The 26,681-nt window shown below is 55.5% G+C and overlaps 1 protein-coding gene across 6 annotated transcripts in view; it reads left to right on the forward strand.

Annotated features, from left to right (window-relative positions):
- Positions 1 to 4,983, forward strand: part of ILRUN (inflammation and lipid regulator with UBA-like and NBR1-like domains) — a 30,834-nt gene extending 25,851 nt beyond the window's left edge. For 3 of the 6 annotated variants that reach the window (XM_075722478.1, XM_075722481.1, XM_075722480.1), the window contains exon 5: positions 616 to 4,570. In XM_075722478.1, coding sequence (XP_075578593.1) covers positions 616 to 672 — 57 coding nt within the window. In that variant the 3' untranslated portion in view covers positions 673 to 4,570. Of the gene's footprint in view, positions 1 to 615 lie in introns of all 6 variants that reach the window. The other 3 variants (XM_075722479.1, XM_075722482.1, XR_012831710.1) reach the window with 2 other exon arrangements.
- Positions 4,984 to 26,681: the final 21,698 nt, after the last annotated feature.

Consider the following 26,681-nt stretch of genomic DNA (forward strand, 5'->3'; position numbering starts at 1 on the left):
TGATCCATGCTACTTGACAGCTTTCGATATGCAAGGGGAAAGCAAACCTCTCTGTCCTTAGAGCCTTTAACTGGCTTCCCCTCTCTGAGTTTAGAAGCTGCTGCTGCTTCTAGATGCGTGCTTCTTCCAAACCGGGGCACTCCAATTTGCGTATTTTTGGAGTACCTCTATAAACTTTAGACAGAAATTTTTTCACTGGAAACTCTTTTGGTACCAAACTATGTTTGTGGGTAAGGAGGATGCCCCAGAAGTGTTTGCATCCATGTAGAAGAGAGGCTCCTTCCATCCTGGTATCTGGGCTTCAAACTGGGCTAGTTACCACATGGTTAAAATTCATTTAGAACAAAGCGGGAGAACGTTGGACTCAAACCTACCATAGCTACCCTTTGACAGCCACACTGCTGCATAGCATCTGCAGGCTAAACTGATGTTGCATGAGCTGGTTTGCTTATCTGGTGAAAGAATAATGTGTTTGGATGCTGCATGTTAGCTCATCCATGAAAACCGACAGTCCGTGTGCTTTTGGACTGTGGGAAATGTGAGATAATCTGATTTTTAGCTTAACTTTGCTCCATTGCAGGCCAACAGAGTTTCCCTGTTCTTTTATCTCTGCAGACTAAAAGCACGCCATTGATTAAGTTACAAGAGCTACGTTGTTGCATGGTAACTTAATCATGTACCTCAGCCCTCATGTACTTCATCAGCTATGTGCATCTGAACCAGCCCTACCAGTGGCTGCACTGTGAGAAGGTTCTTAACTTCCTGGTGGTCTTAGCTGCCACGCCATGTTTGCACAGCATGCATGGAATTAAAAAAACAACAAAAAAAGTGCTCAATACTTTGTTCTTCTGTTTGTGTTCAGTTTATGTAAGTTAGTCAAGAGAACTCAGCGTAGTTTGGAGAAGCGCTGACTAGGAGCGGCCCAGGAGGTGATGAGGAAACGGGGACTTGTGGCGTTGTCTGATGCTACTGTCAGTGTACACTGGGAGACTCCTGTATTGCTTTGCAGCTGTGCATCAGAAACTCCTGTCTCTCTTGAAGTGTACCTTTTATTGATCTTGACTCAGTCACAAAGGTGAAATAAAGATAGCTATTTGAAAGCCTGTGTTGTGATGGTTTATGAAAGATTAACTTAATCTTCGTTTTATTTCTAGCACAGGTGCCTTCATTTAAAGAGCTCAGTATTTACAAAGGCCTTTAACTTTCCAAAATGTCTCAATTCCCTTCTAGATACAGAAGTCAAACGATAATTTATACCAATAATTTTCATGTAGAGTCTTTTTTTGAAAAAAACATGGTCCTCTGTTCTCACATATTTATCTGTATGAATAGCAAGTATGCTTTCACTAGCAAGTTAGCAATTACTTCTGTGGAAGATATTGGAAGAACTGAAAGTAAGTTTGCAAAGCTGCAGCTGAGCTTTTCATAAAGACAGTGATCTCATTTTGAGAATAGAAGGGAATTCACCAAAAATAGCGTGAATAATTCTTCAGCTGAAATAACTCAGAAAAACTGCAATTGTATGCAGAATTATTTTTGCATGTTTATGATGTGAAACATTGCATACAAGGGATAATTATTCTTGAAAATGTGATATAATGGAGTTTCGTATTTGCATTGCAGCAGCAACTGAAGTTTTTGGGTATCAAGACATTACGCTGTGCGTGTTGAATAAATGTAATAAGAAACAATTGCTCTGCAGAGAGCTTGTATCTTACTAAGGAAGAAGAAAGTATTCTCATTTCACAAAGGGGAGTAACAGTTTCTTGCTCAGGGTGTGATGTTAAACCAAGTCTACACTCGATCTTAAAGAAAAGAAACAAGTGAGTTTTAAGTTTGTAAGTTCTCATGTATGCTAATAAATCTCACGGGTAAGTGAAATGCAGTGAAGAGTGGCCATCCCAAAAGCAAAGATTTTGGACTTTTTCTTCTTGGTAAAATTCATTGCCTCAGGAGAAGCTAACCTTGGTCACAGATTCTGGGGCTGTTCTTGGAACTGCTCGTGAGCAAAGCTCATCTAGAGACGTCAGCCTGTTAAGCGCAGCGTAGCAAGTGGTACAAAGCTGTATAGACGCAGTAATCTGATGCTCTGAAGGTGAGCTAAATTCTGGTTTTAATTAACACTTGATTAGCATAATTCTGCAGCTTTAAATTAGATGCTATGGAAAACAGTATCTGAAGATCCAGAGGGTTTCCCTGAAAAACAAGGTTAATAGCTTCTTCACAGGGTCTCTCTCTGCATACAAAAAGACTAATGATCTGTTCTCATGTCTGACTTCAGCTGAGGACTCGGGACTGTGTACTGATTAACTGTGTTAATTCTTTCATGTCATGGGGTGATGCGGATGTCTTGGCTTATGGGTGTGCATGAATTAAATCAACAAGGTTTTGCCTGTGACATAAACTATGAAATACATAAAGGGTACAACGCTGGCTCCGCTGTGCGGGCCGTAGCCCCCGGCCGGGGGAGCAGGCAGCTGGGAGCAGCTGATGCTCAAACCACTCTCAGGAGGCTTGTGAGCAATTGCCAGTCAGTATCTGCAAACAAAACCTTATGTGCAGGTAACTAAAAGATGAAGCAAATTCTGGCAAATGGGTCTGTACCAGTAATCGGCAACAAATCCTGTTTTTCTTCTGTAGAGCGATCATACGTACGCTAGCTTAACCCCTTTGAGGTGAGACTGCTTAGGATCTTGCTTATAACATTGTTTTCCTTCCTTGTCCTTTGAGGGTTTTTTGTGCACCTATTCAGATTATTTTATCATTTCTCTTCTGCTCTTCCCCTTCCTGCTGTTTCAGTGACTGTATATTTTGGAAATGTTGAATATCTCAGTCTCTTGATTTTGGTGGGAGCTTCTCCTTTCTGAGGTGAACTGTTGTGGTGGAATCTGCTGGGTGTTATCTTTTGAAAAGCTTGCTTTACAAACGGGGAGTGCACCATATTCCTAGGGTAAAAGTGTGTTTGTTTCTCCATCGCTTGCATGTATTTCTGTTTGCAAACAGCAATTTCCAAGTTTCCAGTCTTCCATGCTTCCCACGCAGTTCGTGAGATGTCCTGTTCAGTTGTCTGCTAATCCTTCTCTCTTGGTTGAATTTTGAGAGCCGCTGATAGATGCTTCGTTTTACCGTTGTCTTGTATTTTGCCACCTGATACATCCTAAAGAATTAACTTTTTCTCAGCAGCTGTAGCAAGATTATAGGCTTCTTGTAGCACTCCCTTTAGAACGTAGATATACAATAGAGCTCTTGAACTTGGGGTTGTGCAACTGGGCTTAAGCTAATGAAGTTGGTACTTCCTTTATGAGTCACGTTAAAGACTCATTGCTTCGTGGCTCTGTGGCTCATGCAGCGAGGTTGTTACAGAGTTGTAGGAGAACATGCAGGAAACGGTGTTTCCTTTGAGATTTGCCCTGTTAAAGGCAAAACTGTGAAAACTGAAGTTAGAGCTTCGCTTAAGGACTGAGAATGGCTTTGTGCTAATTGGGCTCTTGGCTGTCTGACTCATCAGCATGTTGGAAAGAAGCTGGACTGTGTTTAAAAAAGCATTTGCATAATGGTGTTCCAATTTGACAATGAAGTATAATGAGCTTTTCTCCTTGTCTCACTTCTGACCCAAGTATGTGTCTGGAGCTTACAGGAGGATTTTGTGTGTGGTTTGTATCATCATCATTATGACAAACTTTATACCCTGTGACTCGAGAGATCCCTTGCCTGCCTGTTGGTCGCTTTCTTTTGCTTCTGGATGAAGCCCTGGATAGTTGATTTGAACAATAGAAATTACAGAAAGGAGTTCCTGTTAATTTGAGACTTGTTACTACATCTGTCATTTAGGCGACTCGCTTCAGGATGTAAAGGAGGGAAAATGGATTCTGTAGTAAGCATTTTGGTTTGGTTTTGGGGTTTTCTTGGTTTGTTTTTTGGGTTTTTTTTTTTTGTTAAATGTTGTGGTTGATTTTCACTTGAGGAAAATGTATATTGTTATCTTGAGAGCGCAAACGTGGCAGTTGTGGGAACGTGGATTTCCAAATCCTGTTTTTCTTTTTTTCTTAGACAGACTCTTCTACCAGTTACAGCCTCTTACTTAACTGTTCGCTGTAATCTTTAGAATAGACTTGTGAAACGGCAGTTGCTTGGCCTCGCAGGTATTGTAGCATCTATAGGGGATTTTTTTCTCTGGTGTAGGAAATAACCACAAGTTACTTTGTGGCCCAGTAACACCTGGCCATTACCTGGCCTAAATAGCACCTGAAAGAGGTAAGTAGACAGTATCTGACATCTCTGGGGAAACCAGCTACAAAACCAGCAAAACCTGGCTTTTAAGAGTGTTTCATAAGGCTGGACAACAAAGGTCGTATTGGTGGGTAAAGGGTTGCATTCGGCTTAGAAGTACTGGGATGGGATGGTCAGTATTTGTAGGCGTACACTGATCAATTTTATTTCTTGCCTATTGAAATTGATTTTGTCTCCAACTTTCTTTCAGGGTTTCCACGGTCCTTATCCCTTCGGACAGTCTTAAAACACAAAAACACAAAACGGGTATCGACAAGAGGAGAATTTAACAAAGAACTGACTTTTGGGGGAAGGGAGGGGGATTCATATGGCAGACAGACACAACGTGGACCCCCCTTCTCTGCCTCCATGTTCTGCATAAAGAAGAAAAAACAAAAACCCAGTAACTTAAGACTATAGCTGTTTCCAGAGGAAAATATGAAATCTAAGTATGCATGTGTGAATTCTGGATTTCAGGAGTGGTGTTTAATGCTATGAGAGAGAAAAATATACCAACACCATGGGTTTTTTTTTTTTTTAATCATTCTCACATATAATTAGGTAGCTTAAAAAGAAGTTTAAAAAATTAAAATGAAAAAGCCATCTTTTAAAAAAAAAAAATTGCCTACAGAGCGGTTGTAGTTTGAGAAAATGTTTAATTTCTGTTTGTTTCTTGTTCATATTTTTTTAAATTAGGGACAGCGTGCATTTTTATGGAACTGTCATGTTTTGCTTGCTACCGAATGGGAATTTGCTTAGCATCTTCTGGGGTTTGTGCAGTAACTTCTTTTTGTCAGACATTTTTTAATGACAGGTTGGGTCTGCACCCAGCTCTGCATTTTTAATATCATCTGCTGGTTTTAGTTACCAACTTTTTAATCTTCTCTTATTTCTTTTTTTATTTTTTCCTTTTGGTTTGGGTGTTGCTGTTAGTTGTCCCGCGTGTCGTTGGAAACCATGCTGAAGACCAGGTCTCAGTATCAAAGTTGGAGAGAAGGACTCTGGGACTTGTAGGATAACGTGGAGGGCTTATTTCCCTTCCCCTTGTACACGAAGTACACACAAATACACACCCATATTAGTAAGAAGCAGGTTTATTAAAGTTCCAGAGCTGTCCTATATGGTTAGCATTTTAAAATACCTTTTTGTTAACTCTTGATGTACAGTAGCTCTGCCTAGAGCAACCAAGCAAGTGTATTGGTCTTGTGCCAAGAGGAAGCTCTCTTTCTGTAGCTGTAATTCACTTGGTAGTAGTTGCAAAGCTTTACAAAAGCCATGTCCTTTTAATTTTGAATCTCCTATCTCTCTCTCATAGAGTATTAAGTTTTAATTCAGTTCTCCTGTGATAAAGTATACGCTTAGAGGCTATTTTTTTCTGTTTTTTGAATGCAGAGCAAGTGTTAGCATCGTCAGCTGGATTCTACTCTCCCGCCTTGTATTCGTTCACCTTTATTGTCCTGGCTTCTAGCTTTGTTGAGGCTCTTACCTTCTAAATGGGCTCTCCAGGGCTTGGTATTAGAGGAGGCATCACTCCTCTAAAGATTCGGGTTGCTCTGCTATTCCTCCAATGTATTTTCCTCCAGTTATGGATTGGGAAGTCCAGTGCGAGGGGAGGGAGAATAGCCTCGAGTGCTGTGGTGGATTTCTAAAGCGTTGTGTCACCACAGATGCCGCTGAAGGGGAGCAAGGTGAGGAGACACAGTCTTATTCGGAAACATGAACAAGGCTGGAACAGCCATCTGCCAAAGATACGGTAATGTGCAAAGCTCCTACTACCTTCTTCCACGTCTTTCCAGTGAAACTCTTGTTCTCCTGGTTGGAGCCAGAGTGCAGGCTTGCCGCATGGTGCGTGGCTTTACACTGGTTGCTCTTGACTAGTTGTATTTTCTTGGTTGATTTTGAATGGGGGATTCATTTTCATTGCAGCCACCAAGGACACTCTCATCTTAGCACATACAGATGGATCTTGTGGAAGAGAGAGGGAGTTCCTTGTATCCAACAGAGGAAGAATTGGGCAATAGATTTTGTTTGTATCTCAGAGGTTCAGTTGTTAAAGGTCACTGTTTTCTGAAGTCTCCCTTCAAAAATCTGTTTGCTGGGAGAAACAAGGATGGTGTAAGAAATTATCTGCATAAGAAGTACTGCAGGATTTGGACCGCTAGCCATTTGCACTTGCAGTTTGGTGAGCACCTGGGTCTGTCTCGGCAGCTTCCTAGAGCTGGGTGAGCGTTAAGATCCAGAGTGCTCAGTGCAGCTGTAGTGTTTGCTTCTTGTCCTGTAACATCAGTTTGCCGTGGATTAGTTATCTAGTTATCTCTTAGCCTTCAGTCTAGGGAATGATTTACATCACTGTAGTGTAGCGTGGGCAAGTGGTTTCTTTCTTCGCTCCCTCCTTTCTGAGCAGGTGGCTTGTGTGACAAGCTCTGAAGGCATGGCCACGTACCTGACCATCACACCTCTTGCAATACTGCCGCTTCCCTTCTGAAGACATCTGAAACGCTGGAGACTGCTGTTTGTCCAAGTGACAAGGTGATTCCTTATCTTTATTAGCTCCTTTTTTCAGCTTTGTAGAGGAAGGGGGAAAAACTTAAGATCTGGCTCTGTATGTTATAGCTGGTGCTGCAACCTTTGTGTTGTTTCAGCTGAGGCATCTGGGAGGCCCTTGAACTCTGATATCCCCACGCTGGCTTTCTTCTGCTCCCAGCCACGTATGCTCCTCCTGTATATAACGGCTGCCACATTAATGTTCCTGTGCTCCTCCTAAGACTGAATTTTTCCTTTTTCTTGAGAAAAAAAAAAAAATCTTGCATGCACCCCAAGTAGTTGTGTGCTTTCCCACTCAGAAGGCATACTTGTTCTGCACAGACTTCAGTTCTCTCTTGAGTGTTTTCAGTCTGTGGTGTCCTTGTGACAAGTGTCACTTACTCCAGGGTGTGAAGAAAGGCAGGGCCAGATCCGAGTTGCTGCTGAAATCTGCAGCCTCTTGCTGCTCACATCACGGCTCTTCCCCAGGTAGCTGAGCGTGAGCGCTCTTGTCTGCGGGAATGATCTCTGCAAACGATCGCACAGAGCTCTGGATGCTTTGAGGGCTGGGGTTGTAACCCTGGCTGTGACAGTAGAAGAATGTTTAAATTAGTGGTTGCTCTACCTCTGGGTTTTCCCTCGAGTAAAAACTGTTTCACTGAGGCCAAAGGTGGTTTTATCTCCTCTGGTTCCTCGGAGCTTAGTGGTGCAGCCAGCCCTCAAATTGCTCTTGCTGTCAGGTTTCCAGCTTTTAAATAGGGGGATGTGAGATGTATTCAGCAAAGCTCTTTCCAGGGAACTTCAGGGCACTGTGATTATATTGGTTTCCGTAGGGCTGATGCATTCAAACTCATGGAGTCTTAACATCAGATACATGAAACAGATGGCCTGATTTTTCAGAAGTGCTGAATGCCAAATATTTTGGTGAGCCTGAAAGGTGTGCGGTGGCTCGGATCACCCGATCCAGGTGAGTTATGCACACAGAACACAGGCCTGTTAGAAATGGGAGGAAATCCTTACCGGGTTGAGACTGGTGAACCAGTAAAGAGGCTGTTACCCCAGTGAGGCTGGTGTTCCTGACTGGGAGAGGGATGGGGCTGGTACCCACCAGTATGGGAGGGTGCAGTGACAGAGGGGCTGCCGCTGGCTCCAGTCTGATTAACTGATCAAGTCTTCTGTCTTGAAGTCCTGAGGAGGAGGGAAAGAGAGCTCTTCCTTACTCCCCTTACCCCTCCAAAAGAAAAAAGATAATGCAGAACATCTCTGATGGTCTCTAAAATGGAACCCTGTGTCGAGGTAAGCCACTTAGGATGCTTCGTATCGCTGATACGAGTTGAGCAACGGCAGCCCAGGCACTCTCAGCCTAGGCAAACTGGAGCACGATATCCCCAGGACTTAGCCCAAAACTGGCAAGGCCGCATGAGGGGGCGGGGGGAGCTGGCATCTGCTGCCCGCATCTCGGGAGCGTTGGATTCAGGCCCCTCCAAGGTTGGGAAGATGCGGCTTCCCCGCGGAGGGGCAAAGCCACATGGTCGGAGAGCACGTGGGCACGAGAGCAGCTGGAGTCTGCAGGGTTAGGAAATGCACGCTGTCCCGCGTCTGGGTTTCTGTTGTGTGTTTAATTTTTTTTTTTCGTGTGCGAGTGCGTGGGTGGTTCTGCAGCCTGTCTGTTCTCTCTGGGGGGAGTGCATGTGTAGAACAGGATGGTGTGTTGCCTCGTTGAGTCTGGGAGAAGTCATACGATAGCACATTGGCGGTAAAAATAAAGGAAGCTTTTTCCTTAATGTATAAATGAATATTTGTATGATTAAATTAACACAGGAAAAAAAAATGTTCTGTAGCTGTTGAGAGTTTTATTGAAGCTGCAAAAACCCCTGAATCTGTCATCTTGTAGTTCAATGTACCCAGCTTCTGTCACCAGGGTGTTTTCCAGACACAGTGTCCTTAAACCCAGTTTTAGCTCTGCCTTTACCCCAAATCACTAAAAAAAAAAAAAAAAGAAAAAAAACCAAACCAAAAAACAACCAACCCCCCCCAAAAAAAACCTCACAAACAAACCTTCACCAAAACAAACAAAAAAAAAAAAAAGAAAAACCCAACCAAATTCAGCGCATCCTGAGTTTATCAAAGAACCTTTCCAGCCCGGGCAGGTGGGTATGAGGGTGGCCGAGATCTTTTTGCGTGCGTGAAAGGCGATGGGGCAGGAGAGCCTGCGAAGAAGGGAGGGGGCTCACCCCAGCATCCGTTTCTGGAGGAGGATTCCTGGGGGCCGGTACAGACCCTTTCCGCACGCGGTTATACCCATCACCCACGTCGGCGGGGGGTGCCCCTCGTTACACGGCCAGGTAACTTCTCCGCAATAACGCTGTCTCTCCTGCCTGCCCCGCTCTCGGCCGGTGCGTGCGAGGGGGTGGCGGGGGCTCGGCACCGTGCCGGTGACACGGGGGGTGGAGGGGAGGCGGCACCGAGGGGTCCGGGTGCAGATGTGAGCAGGAGCGGAAATCTGGTTTTGGTGATCTTCATACGGGGGTCACCAGCACGAAGCGATGCTGCAGCCACAGCCGGGTCCTCAGATGCTCCTTGCGTGGCTTATTCGCATCCCGGCGCTTTACTCGGAGCTGTGGGGTAGCGTGCGGCGATGCTTCGGGCTTCAAACGGCAGCAGATCAGACCTGCTGTTTGATGAGTCCCTTGGCGAGGCTGGAGAGGAATTGTTCACGAAGGAAGTTTGGGTTTTTTTCTTTCCTTGCTATCACTAAGGGAATAGAGAATCATAGAATGCTTTGGGTTGGAAGGGACCTTGAGAGATCACCTAGCCCAGCCCCCTGCAGCGAGCAATTCCTCGCGTTCCTGTATCTCAGGATGGGCGCGTGTGAGGGTCTCTGCTTTGGCGGGCACTTGCACGGTTATCTCGGGCTGATCCTATTTCCTAAGCGAGGCCTTACCACTCGGGGCACCCAGCCCAAACATTTGCCTATATAAACGATACTGTGGAGCAGCTTAGCTGAAGCCGTTCTTTTGCTTACATGTGACTTTGTTACTAATCCTTGCAAGGAGCCTCAATACGCGTGCGCTGGGTTTGCTTTTTAACATTTGAATAAATGCCTGGAGCTTTCACGTGCTGTTTAAGCTTGACTGAAAGCCTTACTGGGAACAGACATCCTGCTACCTGTGCCTACGGGTATTTATTTTGTGCCTTGAAGAGAACGCACCCCTTGAGCTCTTGGTGCTCATGGGTATCTTTAAGACCGATCTGTTCGGGTAGGTTAGGCTTACCTCCCCCTCTCCCTGCCCAACTTTTCATTTCCTAGTTTTTTTGCTTGAAAGAATCTGTTTGTCTTTAGGGTTGCAACCTGTCGAAGTTTGCCAGTGCGGGACAATACCATCACACCTTCTAATGCTGTCTCCTGAGCAGGCAAATAACTCGAGGGATTGCTCTAATGGAAGTTGTCCTACCACGGCGATCCCTGCACCGAGGCTGGGTGTGGTGCAGGGTGGCAAGGCAGGAGGCCAAGTCAAACGGCTGCCGCAGTCACCTATGAACTACTTGGGTTGTTTTTTTCTGCTTGCTTGCTTTTTTTTTTTTTAGGGGAACCAGATCATTGTTCATTAAAAGTTATAAAAATAATTCTGGGTTTAAGCAGCTTTTTCTGGTCCCTGAAGCGATGCTGCGGTAGGCAGGAGGATGTTCCCTGCTGTATGGGGGGGGGGGGGTGATGAGTTTTGGTGAAGAAGACGTGCCCACCGTGCCGAGCAGCGCCCAGGACCGACAGGCGCTGTCCCCCGGGCCTCACTGCGCGCCCGTGCTCCTCTTTGCCAATGCCTCTGGCTGGAGGGTGCATGGCTGACCGCAGAGCAAAGGATGCGCTCAGACACCTCCACGGCATTGCTGCGCGTCCTCGTACCTGCAGGCGTGGGCTCGAGGGCTCCAGCGAGCACCCTGCCTTCCAGGAGCGGCAGCTGTAAGTGCAGCAAAGGGCAGGTTTTTGTGATTTCCCCCACCGCCACCACCTATGTCCACTAAATCATGTGGCGCGCAGCCTGCAGCGCGCAGCGAGGTGCTAAGGGAGGGATTTGTGCTGGCTTCACCTTCTCTCGGCTCTCGCCTCTCTGCAACTCCTTCGGGGATGCGCAGTGCAATAGGAACAAGCCAAGTGGGAAAGCAGGCTGTGCTGGCGAAGGGGATGCTGTGAGGGGGCCCGTGGGGAAGGCGTACGGGATCTGTGCGTTCGTGCACAGGGTCACAAGTAACTTTTAGCGTAAGCTTTCTCTGGAAGCTTTCTATAACCTGTAATCTGTTGCTTGCTCCACCCGTGTGTTAGCTGGAAAATACCCGGTTAAACAGAAATTATTTAAGGAAATCTAATCTCAAACATTTCCTACCCCATTCATAAAACAGCTGAGTAGTAAAAGCGCGCAGTGGAAACCAAGCGAGGAAGCAGATGGCATGCGCAGGTAAGGACCAGCCTTGTTTGCCCCATCGAAAGCCGTGGGCTCGGCTCTGCCGAGCAGTGTGGAGCAGGGCTGGCTGAAGAGCTCTCACCTGGAGCGTTTCCTTATTTTGATTGTCTTCCCTGCAGAAGTGATACCTTCGCAATAACTTAAAGGGCTGGAGGCGGGGGGAAGTACCATTTTCACCTATTTGCGAATGGAGAAACCAGTGCAGCATCCCGTGAGGCAGCTCGGCTGTGCTGCGAGGCGGTGACACAGTAGAAATCACGGCTCCATCTTCTGCCACGGTGATGGTGTTGGGGCAAGGGCGATGCTGGGATCTGGGTAGCGGGGTTGATCTGGACGGGATGTCCTCCAGGCAGAGGAGAAGCTCACTGCTTGGCTTTTACGCTTCACGAATCTCCCAGAGGCCGCAGTCCTGGCTCCTGTCAGCCAGGGCTCTATGTTTGAACGCCTTCTGCATCAAACCAGCTGTACAAGCAGCTTCCCAGAGGCTCCCATGGCTGCTTGGGCTCCCAGCTGAGGTGTGCTACCATTCAAGCTGAGGGTGTTTGAACAAGCCTGAGGCTGGAGATAGGACACAATTATTCTTCACCACGTGATGTGTTTTTTCCAGCAGTCAAGTGCCAACTCTTCATCTCTGGGGCTGTGCTAGATTGGCTGTTCATGGGAATTCATTAAGGATGTCTACAAACGAGGATAAAAACCTTCTCCAGAGCTTTCCCGCTTGCTGGCAGGGCTCAGCCCTGTGCTAGCTTGCTCGGCTGCCTCCAAGTGCTGGCGAAGGCGTGCATACTGTCCTGGGAGAGCTGCACGCCCGCAGGAATGAGCTGAGTGATGTTGATGCACCTCCTAAGGCGCTGTAAAACTCTCCAGGGCCACCGATCTCTTGCAGGCAGCTGTTGAAAACACTATTACAGTGTCCATAAACTCCAAGCAAATCCCGAATTTGGATGGCCGAGAGGAGAGCAGGTGCGTGGGTGGGGAAGGCCATATAGAATGTCTTTCGGAGCCGCTCGCGCTGCTGCGGTGTCTCCATAGCGATCTCCCTTTATTGACTTAAAAACAAGGCTCCTGCTTCCCAGCTGCTGCTCTGGAGCGCGGCCGCCGTGGGTCGAGCAGGGTGGGTCGGGGCTGAGCATCGTGCCCGCGCGCTTTCCCCTCCGCCCCGCTAAAGCGCGGGCGATGACGGGTGTTGCCGGTGGGGTGGTGACGGCCGGGGATGCTTTAACCTGCAGCCGGTGAAAGGCGCCCGGCCGGGAGGTTGGGCTGCTTCGTACCCGGGTCTGCTCCCAGCGAGGTCGGTGCTCGCTGTGTTTTATGGGTGAGAGAGGCTGAGGCAGGGGGTCCTGGGTCCCCATCCAGCTCTCCAGCTGTGAGACCATCCACTGTCCCACAGGACCCATTTAATAGCAGAAAGAGAGCTTGTGGGTGTCGTGTCTCTGCTCCCCAGCTCTGCACGGGCACGCAGTGCGGCTGCAGCTCATCCCCAGCTCTGCTGCTGACCCTCGCCGAGCATTTCCTCATCTCTAAGACAGGAATAAATACCCTGAGCAGGCTGGACGGATGGGCTGTGTGTCCTTCTGCTTAACAGGCTGCTCGGGCTTGGTGGCAGCGCGTGGCAGGACCTGGGGCTCCCCAGCTTTGGGCTGGGCGGGTGGCACCGTGTCCTGCAGGAAGGAGCTTGGAGATGGTATTTGGAACCAGGGTTTGCCGAGGAAGGGCCTGGCCTGAAGCAGGTGCCAGCAGAGGGAGCTGAGGTTGTTCCTCATCTGCAAAGCCCTCCAGAGCTGCTGGACCTGGCTTTTCCAGGCTTTGGGACCTGCTGGTGACAGTGGCTGGCCAGGCGTGAGCCATGTCCCCACGCACCTCCGGAGCGGCTGCCATCCTGCACCCAGCGCGGTGCCGGGCTGGGTGTGCATTTCTGGGTGCGTGGGGTGTGTGGTCCACGCTGGTCCCGCTGGGCAGGGGGGTGGCCCTGTGTCACCTGGCCTGTCACCCCACTGCGGGGCTGGGGTGACGCTGCCGAGCCAGGCAGGAGCGCGTGCTGGGCAGGGACAGCGCAGGGCTGAGGTGCCCTGACGGCGGCGATGTCCCGTCAGCGGGGATGAGGAAGGTGTCTGAACGCCAGCGGGTCCGTGTTGTGTCCCAGTTTGGAGGGTGACGTGCTGCCGGGGAGCCAAGGGGGTCCGGGTAACACAGCCAAACGTTGCTCTGATGGGCAGGCTCGGCTGCGGCCAGCTGGGAAGGGATGAGTTTCCCCTTTGTTGGGACCCTGTGCAGCGGGGACAGTAATTCCGCTGGCCAGGACCCTGCCAGGACAAAGCAGCAGGTCCTGCCCCCCCGTGTCCCCCCACAGCGGTCACTCCCACCTCCCCCTGCGTCTCCTCTGGCAGTGACGGGGAGCACGGGGCCGTGCTCTGCTCTCGCTGCCTGCCCCAGGGCCATGCATGGCTGGGAGGGAGGGAGGGGACACCCAAACCTTGGCTCTGGGCTAAGTCAGACCCTCTTTTACGAAAGCCATCCCGCAGACGGGGGATTTCAGCCTCTGCTGGAGCTGAGCACCCTGCACTGCTGGCGAGGAGCAGCCCAGGCTTGGCAGGGTCTGTGCCCGAGCCAGCAGGCAAGGCTTGCCATCCAGGGGGAAAATTCAGCAAGAACCTCACATTCCTTGTTATCTAATCTGCCCCGTTTTCCCTCCTTGGTGTTTACCATGGCTGGGTTTCCTCAATTAATTCTGACAGCTGCAGGCTGGGCTGTGACGTCAACCTGCGGTAGCAAAGCTCAAAACCCCAGGGTGGTGCTGGGCGGGACCCCGGGGCCGAGCCCCTCGCACCCCAGCCGAGCCCCTCGCACCCCAGCCGAGCCCGGCGGGACCTTGAAGCTCTCCAGGAGGTGATGGCGAGAGACGCCCGTGGACCGACACTCCCGAGCTCGACAGCAGAGCAGGTCTCTGTCCCCCGCGAGACTGCAGGGGTGTCCCCTGTCCATGCTCATGGGACACTTGGACCTGTCCTGCCTTCACCCCCGGCAGTGCTGGGTGCTGCTCTAATTGGTGCTGTTGATGGCCAAGAGAGGTGCTTGGCTGGAATTTGCATGGAGCAGTGTTGGGCAATCATGGCCAGCTGCTGCCGCTGCCTTTCCAGCAACCTGGGTGAGCACCCATCCCTTCACCCGCCCCCGGGCACCGCAGGCAGCAAACGGTGGAGCGGAGGGGGGCGGCTGGGTTGGCACCGGGCTCATCCTCACTCCCTCTGCTCGCTGGCAAAGGCGTCGTGCGGCAGCTCTGAGACCTCTCCGTGGTGGGCAGTGAATGTGTAACGTCGTCTCCTTTCCTGACCCCCTCGCTGGCATCCCCCCCTGCTCCCCACACCCCCCAAGCTTGGCAGGACTCAGCTGCGGCCCCAAAGCGTCCGTGTCTGCTGCCACGGTCCGTGGTGGGACGGGGAGAGGAGGACGAGCTCCCCAAACCACGGCTTTGGAGCATCCCGGTTTGTCCATCTTGGAAAGGAGGGGGTAAGCGCGGGCTCGACGCTCCGCACGTACCTCCCCAAGCAGGGGACCCTCCCGGGACCAGCCGCGCCGCGGCCCTGCAGCCTGGCTGCTGTGCCTTGCCCACGGGGAGCGGGGTGGGAGGAAGCAGGTGACGGTGCCTGAGAAGCAGGTTTGTCAGAATTTTAAAGGGATCTAAATAAATAGCGATAAGGAAACAATTATTTAAAGAGCAAACAAATGGAAACTGCTAAATGTACTTTCTTTTTTTTTTTTTTTGCTGGTGAAGGGCGCAGGGCTGATGCCGTCAAGTGCTGGGAATGGTCCCTGCAGGGGCTGGATCTTGTGGCCAGTGCTGGCCAGGGTCAGTGGCCAGGCCGGGCTGGAGGAGCAGCCCTGGGGTGGGCAGCAAGGGGAAGCGCTGCTTGCTCAGCCCGCAGCCCCAGCCAAGCTGGAACCCAGCCTCACCGTGACAAAGTTTCATTTTGTCCCACCAGGAAAAAGGTTTCATGGGTGTTCTGAAAATGCAAATCCTCGGGTGAGCCCGTTCGTGACGGGCTCACGGTGCCGCAGCCGAGTGCCGGCTCGGCGGGGCCATGGGATGGGGATGCCCCAGGCTGTGCAGAGGGCAGGTTTGCCGCACGGATGCCGCGGTGCGTCGTCTACGCTCGCTGGCTTTGGTTTGCTTAGAGGGAGAGAGAAAGTCTTGACTTGCTGCTGACGCCAGGCAATCGCTTTTGGAGCAAGGATGTGTTTCTTGCACCTCCTACACAGCGCTTGGGGCCCTGCCCGGGTTCGAGGAGGTGCATTGATTTGTGGCTGGGCTGGAGCTGGAGAGCCGGTCCCCTTCCCAGCCCCACTGCAGGGTACTGGGGCGGCAGGGTGCCCGCAGGGACCGGGGTGCCGGTGGGGGGAACCCATTCCCCTCGTCTCCTCAGCTGCACCAGCGATGCCGTCCCCCTCTTTGGGGCTGCGGCCGTCACCGTCAGGGCTTTGTTTCAAAGGGCAGCTTATTCCTATCCTTCCCCCCAATGGCTTTTTTCATCAGCTTTTGGTTGGGGATTAGGCACATGTTGACAGAACAAACATTTTGCTGCCTTCAGAATCCACCACTGATTCTGAATCCACACTGAGAAGCAACGTCCTTGCTCTGCCGGTGCCCCGAGCCGGTGCCGGGATGGGGAGAGACGGGCTTGGGGCCGGGGCAGCCCCTCAAGGGGAAAGCGGAGCCATTTCGGGTCGCATCTCATGCCGGGGCTGGAGCCTGGCTCTGGATCTCTGCTCCCCTGTAGGGCATTAATCGCTGTCTGCTTTAACATGCTGCCCTGTGAAACCAGGGATGCCACTGAGGAATGCTGCCCATCTCCAATGCGGCTTTGGCTGTGCCGGCGGCCCAGCTCTGCCGAGAGCTCTGCGTCTCCCTGCCCGTCTCCCGGCATCCGTCGTCGTTTCGTTCTCCCTAGGCCAGGCTCCGGGAACTGAGGCTCCTCGCGGTGTTGGGGAGGCTGATGAGGCCGAGGATGCCCGTGAACTGCCCCCAGGAGCTCGTGTTTGCTGGGGAAGAGCAAATTCCTCCAAGCTTGAAGGCCAGCCCAGCGCCTGGGGAGGGGGCTGAAGGCAAGCCACGCTGCTGCGACTCCCTGTCCCCAAGCGCAGGACATCATTTGGGGTCCTGCACCCCTTTTTGCCTACCCGAGCCCCCAGGTCCTGGCTCCTTGCTGAGCCCCCGGGACAAGGGTGCCTGACCTGGGCGATGCTCACCGGGAACGCCACGTTTCCTTCGGAGCCGGGTGACTCACTGCTGAGTCAGGGCTCGCTCTGCCGCAGCTCTGCGTGGTCTTTGTCCCCAGCCTTCCTCCAGCCCCGCAGGTTCCTCCCCGTCCCTGCCGAGGGACCGGGAGCCCAGCGCCTTCGCCCCAGACCCACGGCTGCACGCGATGCTGCGGGACGTGGAGCGGCCTTGTCCCTCGTGGGGTCCCTGCCCTCTGCGTGTGGGGGGCACGGGTATCCTCCCCGCTCTGCTCCCCTGGGAGCTGCAAACCCGGCTCAGCGAGGTTGGGGCTTCCCAAGAGTGGCGGGAGGGGGGTGGCTCTGGTCCCCGTTGCCCCCCTGCCTCTCCATCTAGCCCCGCCAGCTCTTACTTGGAGCTGAGACAGGGCTGAGTGTGGGGTTTAGGGTTATTTTTAGGGATTTTCCCCCCCGGGGCAAAACCTGCAGGCTCTCCTGGGATGGATAGCACAGGACCGAAGAGGAAATGGCAGCCAAGAGCCTCTCCTGCTCTCCGGGGCATTGCGTGCTGCCCTGGCCCTCTTGGCTTTGGGGCCACTGGAGCTGCTCCTGCCGCCTGCTCCCACCCCAGAGGTGTTTCCCTGCCCCAGCGGCTCCCACGCTCTCCGGGGCTGCCGCTCCGTGGGGCCGTTATGCCCGAGGATCGTTTTGCATGTGGGGAGAAACAGCAGAAGAAGAATGAATTTGCATTTCTTAATGGCAACCAGTGTGGGAAACAAAGCCTTGAGGGTTTCGCTGCCACTCGGCCCCGCACCGGTGCTGTGTGAAAAGACAACATCCCGTCTGCTGGCACGGGGCCCTGCCCGTCTCACCTGGCTGCCTGTGTGTGCCTGGGAACCGCTGCCACCAAACGTCCCCGAGCCCGCGGCACAGGGAGGGGGTGCTGGCCCTGACGCCCCATCACCTGGCCGCACTGCTGGGGTGAACGGGCGATGGTGAGGAAACGGGGGTACGGTGCTTGTGTGGGTTGGTTTGGGGGGTTTCTCTCGCCCTGGGTGGGATTTGGGGTTTGCATGCCCATGCAGCAGCCGTGGGGCCCGTGCATGGAGAGCCCAGACCAGGAGCCATCCCCGCATGTGGGTTCCCCCTCTCTGCACCCTAAATCACTGGTGAGGGCGCGTGGGGGGCCGTGACCTTTCCTCACCCTCCCTCTGCCAGGGTTCACCCTGCCGCGGAGCTGGGCACACCCGCACCACCCTAAGCCCTCTCTTCCTGGCACCTCCAGGCGACCCGCAGCCATTTCCAGGCTTTTAATCCCAAAAGACAAAAGCGGGAGCTTAAAGCAACCGGAGGAAGCCAAGAGCAGGACTTTGAGCGGGGAACAGCAAACACACTGGTGGATCCCACTGCTCCCAGCCCGGCTGGGCGCCCCGCGAGCTCCCCGCCTGCGTCGCCCGGGGTTTGTGCTGGCAGCGCTCAGCCTGGCATGGGAGAACCGGCCCCAGGGGGAGCGGGGAGCCCGTGGTGTGGGTGGTGGGAAGGGTGCTGGGAGCAGGCGGCGGAGGCAGGACGGTATGTTTGGGTGGGGAACTGGTGGCCCAGGGGCTGGGCTCAGGGTGGGAGGCCAGGGTCGTGCTGGCATCGCCCTGGTGTCTTCATCCCCACCATCTCCCACCATCTCGTCCTTCCCCGGCCGCCCTCCCAGGCATGGCCGGGCTGAAGAAGTGGGGCTGTGGCACCCCGGAGCCAAACCTTGGCACCTCCCGCTGCCGCAGGGTGCGAAGGAGCCTTCGCACGGGGCCAGGCGAGCACCGACGCCTCTGTGCTCAGCCCAGGGATGGCTCTGGGACCTCCCGTGCCACCACTGCAGAGCAGATGCCCACCCCTGCACCCCTGCTTGGAGCGGGCCTCTCCAACACCCCCATTTGTGCCCTCAAGGGCTGAAATGCAGGTTGCACCATTTGGGGCGTGGTGCCATTAACTTTTTTGTTAATTTTTTTTTTTTTTTTTTTTTTTTTTTGCTCAGGTCTCCCTGCCGCAGCACAAGAATGCCCGGAGCTGCCTCATGCAGCAGGGACCAAGCACTGGAGCAGCGGCCGAGAGCCCCGGCTCTTTTATCAGGGTGGGCCCCGCAGGCGGGTGCCAGCAGCAATAACTGTGGCTGTTTACCTCGAGCATACGCACGTCCCCCGTAAATAGGGTTTATGGCAGCATCTGGGAGATGGGGAAGGCCAGCAAAGGAGGCCCGAGGAAGTAATAAAGAGGAGCGGCCCTGCTCGAGAAATGGGTATATTTGACAGGGGTGAGGAGGAATTTAAGGGGATTCAGTTGGTCTCCACTCTGGAGCGATCTTAGTGGTTCAAGAGCTCTGAAGATGCTCCCTGGGAGATCCGCACGGGGTCATTGCACAAATAAAAAGCATGCCGGCTTCTCCGTGCACGCCTGCGAGTTATTTCTCTTGTGCTCCCTGGCCCTTTGGTTAACTTTGGGGTTGCAGCTCCGCTGGAAAGCCCTTTCCCCCCAGGTGCCCTCCAAGAGTAGCGGAAACCTTGGCCGGTCCCCAGCTCGGGAGGGCGCGCTCAGCCCCGCTTCGCAGCAGGGCACCGGGAGCACCCAGTCCCGGTGGGTGCCTGAGCCGGCACTGCGCTCCCTTTCCCGGTGGTGGGGGCTGTTCATACCCCTTGCAGGGAGGTCTTGGGGGATCCCAGGGGAGCGGGAGCAGCAGCTCAGCTGGATGCTAATGCTGTGCTTCCTGCTGTTTGCTCCGCTTTGGTGGCACGGGGACACTGCGCAGATGCGCCGGCTGTGGGAACCGTGACCTGAGGATGCTGCTCTGCACCGGCACCTCTCGCCAGAGCATCTCCAGAGCTCATCTGCAAAAACCAGCCTGCCTGGAGCATCTTCCCGCAGAGCAGGACACGCAGTTTGACCGGTGAGCTGTGCAAAAGCAGGGGCACCTCTCCGAGGGTGGGCACTGAGTCAGGATTGTAAAGCAGATGGAAGCTGGGTTGGAAAACGCGGACTGTATTCCCACCTTCTGCCAAGCCCGCTGCCCTTTTTGGGGAAAGAGAAGCTTGCAGGCAGCGGGCAAGACGTGTCTGAGGCCCGCTGGCTCCCAGACCTCTGCCTGCTCCTCCCTGCTCCGCTCCTGCCATCGAGACTCTTTCTAGGATCACAGGGAGCACTCCAGGCTCTGACCTCCCATACACGCGTTAGCTTGGCATAACACATGAGTGAGGGCGATAAACCTTCTCGGTGCAGGCTGGGAGGAAACCAGTTGCTGTTAGCAAACAGCCAGTGAAGAGCAATTAAGATTACGGACAGCAGGAGGGGAGTGAGCAGCCGCTGCTTCCCGCTGGGACCTTCCTCCTGCACGGTGGCTTCAGCCCCGGGATCCCGGGCTGTCCCTCGCCCTCAGCAGGGATTCCCCACATCCCGGTGCTTTCCCGATGGTTACTGGTTAATTTGGAGGCTGGTTTCTGCCTTGGTCTCAGCCCAGCACTAGGAGCATCCCCCTGCGCCCGGAGCCCCTGCGGGTACCAGGGCGGGGGCGATGGCGGGAGGTGGAAGCCCGAAGGATGCTCGGTTCGGTGGCAGCCTGGGAGCATCCCTCCTCGTCATGCTGCCAGCCTGCAGCCGTGCTGCGCGTCTCGGGACGCAAATACCCGCCAGATCCGGGGCTGGCGCGGGCTGAGGGGCTGAGTGCTGCAGACGTGGCTCCCGTGGGTTTGCACCTGCGGAGCAGGACTGAGCTGGGGGGTGCCCTAAAGGCGCTTCAACCATTTCGACCGTTTCCAGTCTCCTTGGGTTGCGGAAAAGCCTGAGAGAGCCCACCCCACAACCTGGGAGCAGGGATTCATCTCTGCCCTGAGCATCGCCTTTGTACAGCCCAGAGGCAGGGGTGCAGGATGAGGCCTCTCGGGGGGACCCAGGCTTGGGGGTTTGCTTGGCACGGGGACCACGGCGGTCTCCAGACACTGTGCAGGAGCTGAAGCAGAGGAAATCCCGCTGCTGCGGGAGACCAGGAAACACCGCTCAGCTCAGGGACAAATCAGGCTCGATGGCTTCTGTGGTTTTTGCAGTGACATCAAGTGCCTTCAATAGTTTTATTATATATTACATGGCTGCTTATCTATTATTCTTGTGATGGAGCCAGAGATTAGCTGCAGGCAGGTGGGCAGAGAGATTCTTCCAGGCTGATTCATGCGTCGTTTCTCCATCCCTCCCCTCCGGCCACGTTCCCAAGCGTTGAAGTTTCAGCTGTGGCAAAAGGCACTGGAATCGGAGCCGATGGGTTGACAGGGAGGACAAGGAAAAAGCATCAAAAACTGCGCACATGGGGCAGAAAAGCCAGACTTTATTTCTCCTCTTTTGTTCTTCCTCAGATGTTGCAATCTCTTCTTTTCCTGGTTTGCATATGCAAGCAGAGCTGTGCCGAGCCGCCGATTGCGAAAGGCGGTGGCGAGAGCACGGCATGGCCAGCGAGGCCAGGCGGCTGCAGCCACCAAACCTGCTTTGGGAGGAGAGCGGAGATCGGGGCCTTGCGCCTGGTTTTGCAGCTCCACGTCGCGCTGCCCAGCTGGCCAGCTCTCCCTGAGCACAGCAAAGCAAATGTTTTTCCCTTTAATCTCTTTTACTTATCAAAATCTCTGGTGCTACTGATAAAAGGAGCAGGGAAAGCTTTTTCAGACCCAGATGCGAGTCAGGCGACAGGTTCCCAGACAGACTGGGATAACCCGGGTCCGGGATGCTCCGGAGCGGGGAGCCGGCACCGGGCACTGCCAGCACATCCCCTCTGCCTGGTGCCATCCTGCTCTCGCCCCGTGTCCCCGACTGCTCTCCTCCGCTTTGCTCCTGGCTCCTTCAGGTGCACTGTTTTGATGTTTGCTCTGGTAACAAGTAGTAATTAAACCTAATAAACGAGGAAGATCTGCGAGTGATGTCAGAGCGAGGAGGTGCAAATCCAGCTCGCACAACCTGTCCAAACCGTAACCTGCTCGGCAAACTTTCCCCGAGCCGGCAGCCCAGCCGCAGGGCAGCAGCGCAGAGCTGCCGCAGGAAGGTGTGGGATGGCCGCTGCGATTCCCAGCACGGCTCACGCGTGCATGGGTGTAGAGTTTATATGTGTTTTTACTCTGTATCTTAAGTTTCCACAGTCCAGACACCTGCGTTTCCATGCTATGATAAGATACCCATGCGTGGAGGGTTACAGCCTCGGCTCCGGGGCTGTGCTGGGATGCTCCTGCGCCGGTTCCCTTGTGAGGATGCTGGAGTGGGACACGGGAGCAGGTTTGGGTGCTGCACACCCGCCCCTGAGCCGGGCAGAGCCCTGCTGCGGTGCCTGCTGCTCCTGGCTTCCCGCGGCGGCTCTGGCCGGGACCCGGCGTTGTGGGTCAAAACCAGGCAAGGGCAAGCCCGGGGGGGAGCCGAACCCTGGCAGCCCGGCTCGCTGCAGCTGCCTGGAGCTTTGCACGGGCTTCGAGGGATGCAGGATCAGGCCTGCTGCCCCGGGGCAGCAGCGCTGCGTTGTGCACGTGGTGCCTTGCCCGAAGCGAAGAGGGATGCTCCGAGCAGCATGGGGGGCTGTGCCATGGCTGCCGTGAACGGGCAGCACTGGGGAGGGCACTGGGTGGCCGAGACCCCGCTCCTGGCCGTGCCACATCCTTATCCTCTGCACCTGCCCCATGGCAAAGCCCGGCTGGGGGCTTCCCCACCGCAGCCGCTCGCCCCTCGTGTCCTCCCCAGCCCACGTCTCCCCCCACCCGCCACCACGTCTTACCGACCTGGCCGTGTTTACCAAAACAGGGGAGAAAAGCTCCCCTCAGACGGCAGGAGCCCTAATCTGGGGGGAACATTTTCCCCACTGATAAGATAACATTGAGGCATTTCAAAAGGGAGGCAGAAACTCCTGGTGCTGGTGATAGCGTGGCGAAGCCTTTTGCCAACGCGCCGGGCGGGCCGGGGAAGCCGTAACGCAGGGGTTGCCTTCCTATGGGGTTGTTTTATTTTCCTCTCGGCAAACAGCTCCGATGGACGGCTTATCGGCTGTGCTGCGCCGCCACCGCGCACCGGCCCCGGGGTCAGGGCGGCCGAGGGATGCTGGCTCCGCCACGGCACTTTCCATGGGCTGGGGGTGCGAAGCCCGTGTGTGACGGCCGCTCGGCTGCCAGGACGCGGTGACGTGGGTCTGACCTGGGTTGCACCGCGGGTGCTTGCGGCTGGGGGTTTTGTCTGACGTGGGTTTTTTAGGGCATGGGGGAGTTTGGTTTCGGCAGCGCTACGTGCGCGGGAAAGCTGCCTGAACTGCCCTGCGTTCTTCGCATGTTAAAAAAAGACAATAAATACCAACTCTGTCTGTCTCGCTCAAAACAGCTTTTTCCTGCTTATGCCGGTGGGGACAACCTGGGCCTGGAGCGCTGCACGTTCCGGCTGTGCCCCGGCATCCCGTCCTGCCCGCAAGCAACAGCAGTGCGGACCCTGGGGAGGAGACGGTGCCGTATCCCTGGTACGAGGGACAGTTTGGTTGGTGTGAGGGGCTCCTTTTGTCCCCGAGGGGCTCTGAGCATCCTTGCTCGCCGTCTCCCTCGCAGCCTCCATCGCAAGCGCCACGCTTGCGTTTGCGTAGGCGATGCTCCTGGGGTATCGCTCGGGGATGCTCCTGGCCCCAAAACGGCCCAGCCTGCGCTGGGGGAGCGATGTCGTGCTGCAGGGTCCAGCCGGGGACTCTCACGTAACCAAGAGGTCCCTGTGCCGCAGAGCCCAGGAGGAGCCTTTGGTCTCGCCCCTGCGACGTCCCCATCTCTCGGGTGGGTGTCGCACGTGAGCGTGGGAAGGGGTTAGCGGTGCTTGGATTCACCCCACGCCCCTCCCGGGGCCCTTGCGGGTCTGAGCCCGGTGCCTCGATGCACCCCTCAAGGGTTAACCCCGGCTTGGGCTATTCAAACACCTCCAGCTGAGGTAAGCACCCAGCTTGTTTGTTCAGGTAAATAAGGAAGGAATTAGATATAATGGGCAAAGGAGGCATTCACTGAGCACCTTGCACTGGGCTGCTGGCTTCCCCCTCGCATACCTCGCACGGCCACTGCCTGGCTTCGTCCCCCCGCCGCCCCCGGCGCCGCTCGGGGTGCCCCGTCCCTGTCCCTGTCCCCATCCCGCTGGTGCCTGCTGCGAGCCGATGCGGCTCAGCCCGGCCGCCCTGCCGCCGCGAGGCCGGCGCTGAGCCGGGCAGGGTGCTGCTGCCCACCCTCCCTGCCTGTGCCGGGGCACCCCGCTTCAGGCCATGCCCGCCCCGGCCGCCGTGCCGAGCACCGCAGGGACGGTTCTGCCCACCCTACACTGGGATCCATGCGGTTTCTGAGCCGCCCACGCATCCGCGAGGTAAGCCCCACGCTGCTGCCGTGACCCTCCCCGGCTGCCCAGTGCTCCACCAGCACCCATCTTCCCCCCTGGGGCTCCTACAGTCGTTTTGGCACCGATTTGGGGCAGAGACGGTGCCGTCCCGTGTGAGCATCCCATCCCACGGCTCCTTGCACTTTCAGGTGCCGTTAAGGCTAAACAGGGACAGGTTGTCCCCCGGCGCGAGGTTCCTGGCACTTCTCGGGATGGCGTCGCCCAAAATAAAATGGGATTTGCCAACTTTGTGTCTTCGCAACCCCCTCCTGCTCGGGTGAGGAGGGTGGGACGGGAGCCAGGGCTCCTGGGGCCGGCTCCTCCCGAGCCCACCCGGTACTGGCAGGGACACTGAGGGTCCCGCGAGCCCCTGTGCCCGGCGGGAGGCAGGGACGGTGTGCTTTGGGGTGACCGATAAACAGCCGGGGCCCTTTTGAGCACCCCAGGTCCCGGGAGGCCGTTGAGGAGCTGCCAGCTCAGGGGTGTCTCTACACAGCGCTTTGAACCCCTTTACCCGACCTGCACCGTCTCAGCGCTGCTCTGCTTTTCTGCTGGGTGGTTTGGTTTCTTTTGTTTTTTTTTTTTTTTTTTTTGTCAGCGCTAAAGGCACATTGGCTCTAGGTTTGATTTTTATGGTTCTGCTCGGTTAGTGAAACACAAACGCCGCTCGGCTGCCAAATCCCCCACAATACGGGCTTTCTCATGGGCAGGGAGCGCGCGGGGGAGGAAGGTGCTGCTATAAATAGGGGCTCCCTGGCCCTGCATGGGGAACACCAAGCTCTGCTGCTCACCTGGGGGACAGCGAGCACCGGGGCTTTGCTCCGGCCACCGGCGGGTTGTGCCCGTCCCCCCCGCCCCGCTGCTGTTTGCCTCCCCGCACCGATGGAGCGGGCAGCCTGACCCGGGGCGTGGGGACCCGTGGGGACACCCGGTCCCCGCACCAGCACCCATGCAGGTAATGGCAGGAGGAGCGGGGGGGCCTTGGGGGTGTTGGAGAAGGCTGGAGAGGAGCTGGGGGTCCAGGACCCCCAGGATGGGCTCCATCCCTCCTGTGTGTGCATCCAACACGAGCCCTGGGCTGGCCCTGGCCCCCACCCCGTCACTAAGCAGGGCACCAGAGCGAGACCCCCGGGCTGTCACATCCCCAGCCCCCCGAGCGCTGTCCCAAGCCCCTGCCCTGGCTGTGGGGTGATTTTGGCCGGTCCCTCCTCCCTCCACCCAGAGATAAAAGGGGTGTGTGGCACAGGCGGGCAGGGTTTGGCAGCCGGGAGGGACGTGGCACAGCCTGCGTGGCGAGGCTGGCAGGGCGGGTGGGACGCGCTGGCAGGACCCCAAATTGTCAGCAGCCTCTGAGCCACTCGCATGTGGTGTCTGCTGCAGCGCCGGCTCGTGCGGGGACCCCGGGTCCCTTCACCTGCTTAATCTGGGCCCCATAAAACGGCTCGTGTCTCCTCCTGGCCGGCAGCCATCTGGCAGAGCCGAGAGGCTCCGTCGCCTCTCCGTGCCCCGGCGCGGTTATCCTCCGGGTGTGCATCGCGGCGCGGGCTGGCCCCTCTTGGGGACCGAGGCAGAGCCCAGGGAGGTGGCTGGGGCAAGAGGTGCTGAGTCAGACCAGAAAACAGGGAAAAAACCACCCAAATCGCAGCGCCAGGTGGGCTGTTGGGCAAAGAGAGGATTGTTGGGTCCATGGGGTGCCCGTCCTCTCCCATCCCCGGGGTCCCGGCTTGCTGCGCTGAGGCACGCGGGGCAGGCGAAGCCGAAGGGATCAGTTCAAGACAAATCCCACTGCCCGGGGGCTGTTCTGGGCAGCCTGGGCCGGCTCTGGGTCCCGCATGTCTCGGGTTCCTTCCCTAGATGGCACAGCACATCCCCGTCCCCATCCCCGTCCCGCTGCCCAGGGGCTGGAGGTGGCCCTGGAGCCTGGCCCACCGCCCTGGCCGCTCGGGAAGGGCTTTCGGAAGTGCCTAGGGATTTGGGAGACAGCCTGGGTGCCACGGGCAGCACCTCCTCCCGCAGCGGGCCAACCTCCGCCGGTCCCACGGGCCTTCCTGAGCCGTTCTCCAGCACAACCTGTTTAACCGCAGATTTAATTTTAATTAACGGACCTATTGTTTGAGGGTGGTGGTTGGGTGGATTTCTTATTTATTTATTTTTTTTCTCACTCCCAAGGGCTGATCCCAGCTCTCCCCTGTCACCGGTGCCGGTGCTGCTAACCTGAGCGATGGTGGGTTGCATTTGCCGGGACGGCTCGGGGTGACGCAGGAGGTCCTTGTCCCCATCCTCATCCCCCTCGGCTGCGGCATTCGCTGCTTCCCTGGGCTCCGGATGGGGCTGAGTCCCTGCGACCCCGTGGAGCTGAGCCGTGACCCAGCACCACCCAAAACCCCGGGCTTGCTGCTGGCCCTGCTGCCCCGGGCTTCCTGCTCGAAGGGAACGTCTGGCTTCGTTTTCTCAGCTGCTGTTGGAGCCGGGGCCGGGGCCGTCACGGTGCCCTTCGGCGGCAGCCGCTGCCTTTTCCTCCTCGCCCTGCTCCATGCTGCCGTGGGGAATGAGACCCCGCACCGGCGGCTCAGCCCTTTGCCGCGGCATCCCCGCGGGGCACAGGGGCACCTCGCACCCCGAGCAGCTGGGACGGGGCATCCTCTCCATATCCGTGGGTAGCACCGGGGAGCGATGCAGGGTCACCCATCATTTCAGGGCTTGGGGCTGGCAGGTACCTCCCGGCTGTGCCCCTGTGCTGGAGCTTTGTTGTGGGCACAGAGAAACGCTCGGGGGACTCGATGGCTCCATCCCAGTTTGGGGTCTGCTCCGCCGCGGCTCTGCACCAGA

The sequence above is a fragment of the Pelecanus crispus genome, chromosome 17 (assembly GCF_030463565.1).
Source record: "Pelecanus crispus isolate bPelCri1 chromosome 17, bPelCri1.pri, whole genome shotgun sequence".
Lineage (NCBI taxonomy): Eukaryota > Metazoa > Chordata > Aves > Pelecaniformes > Pelecanidae > Pelecanus > Pelecanus crispus.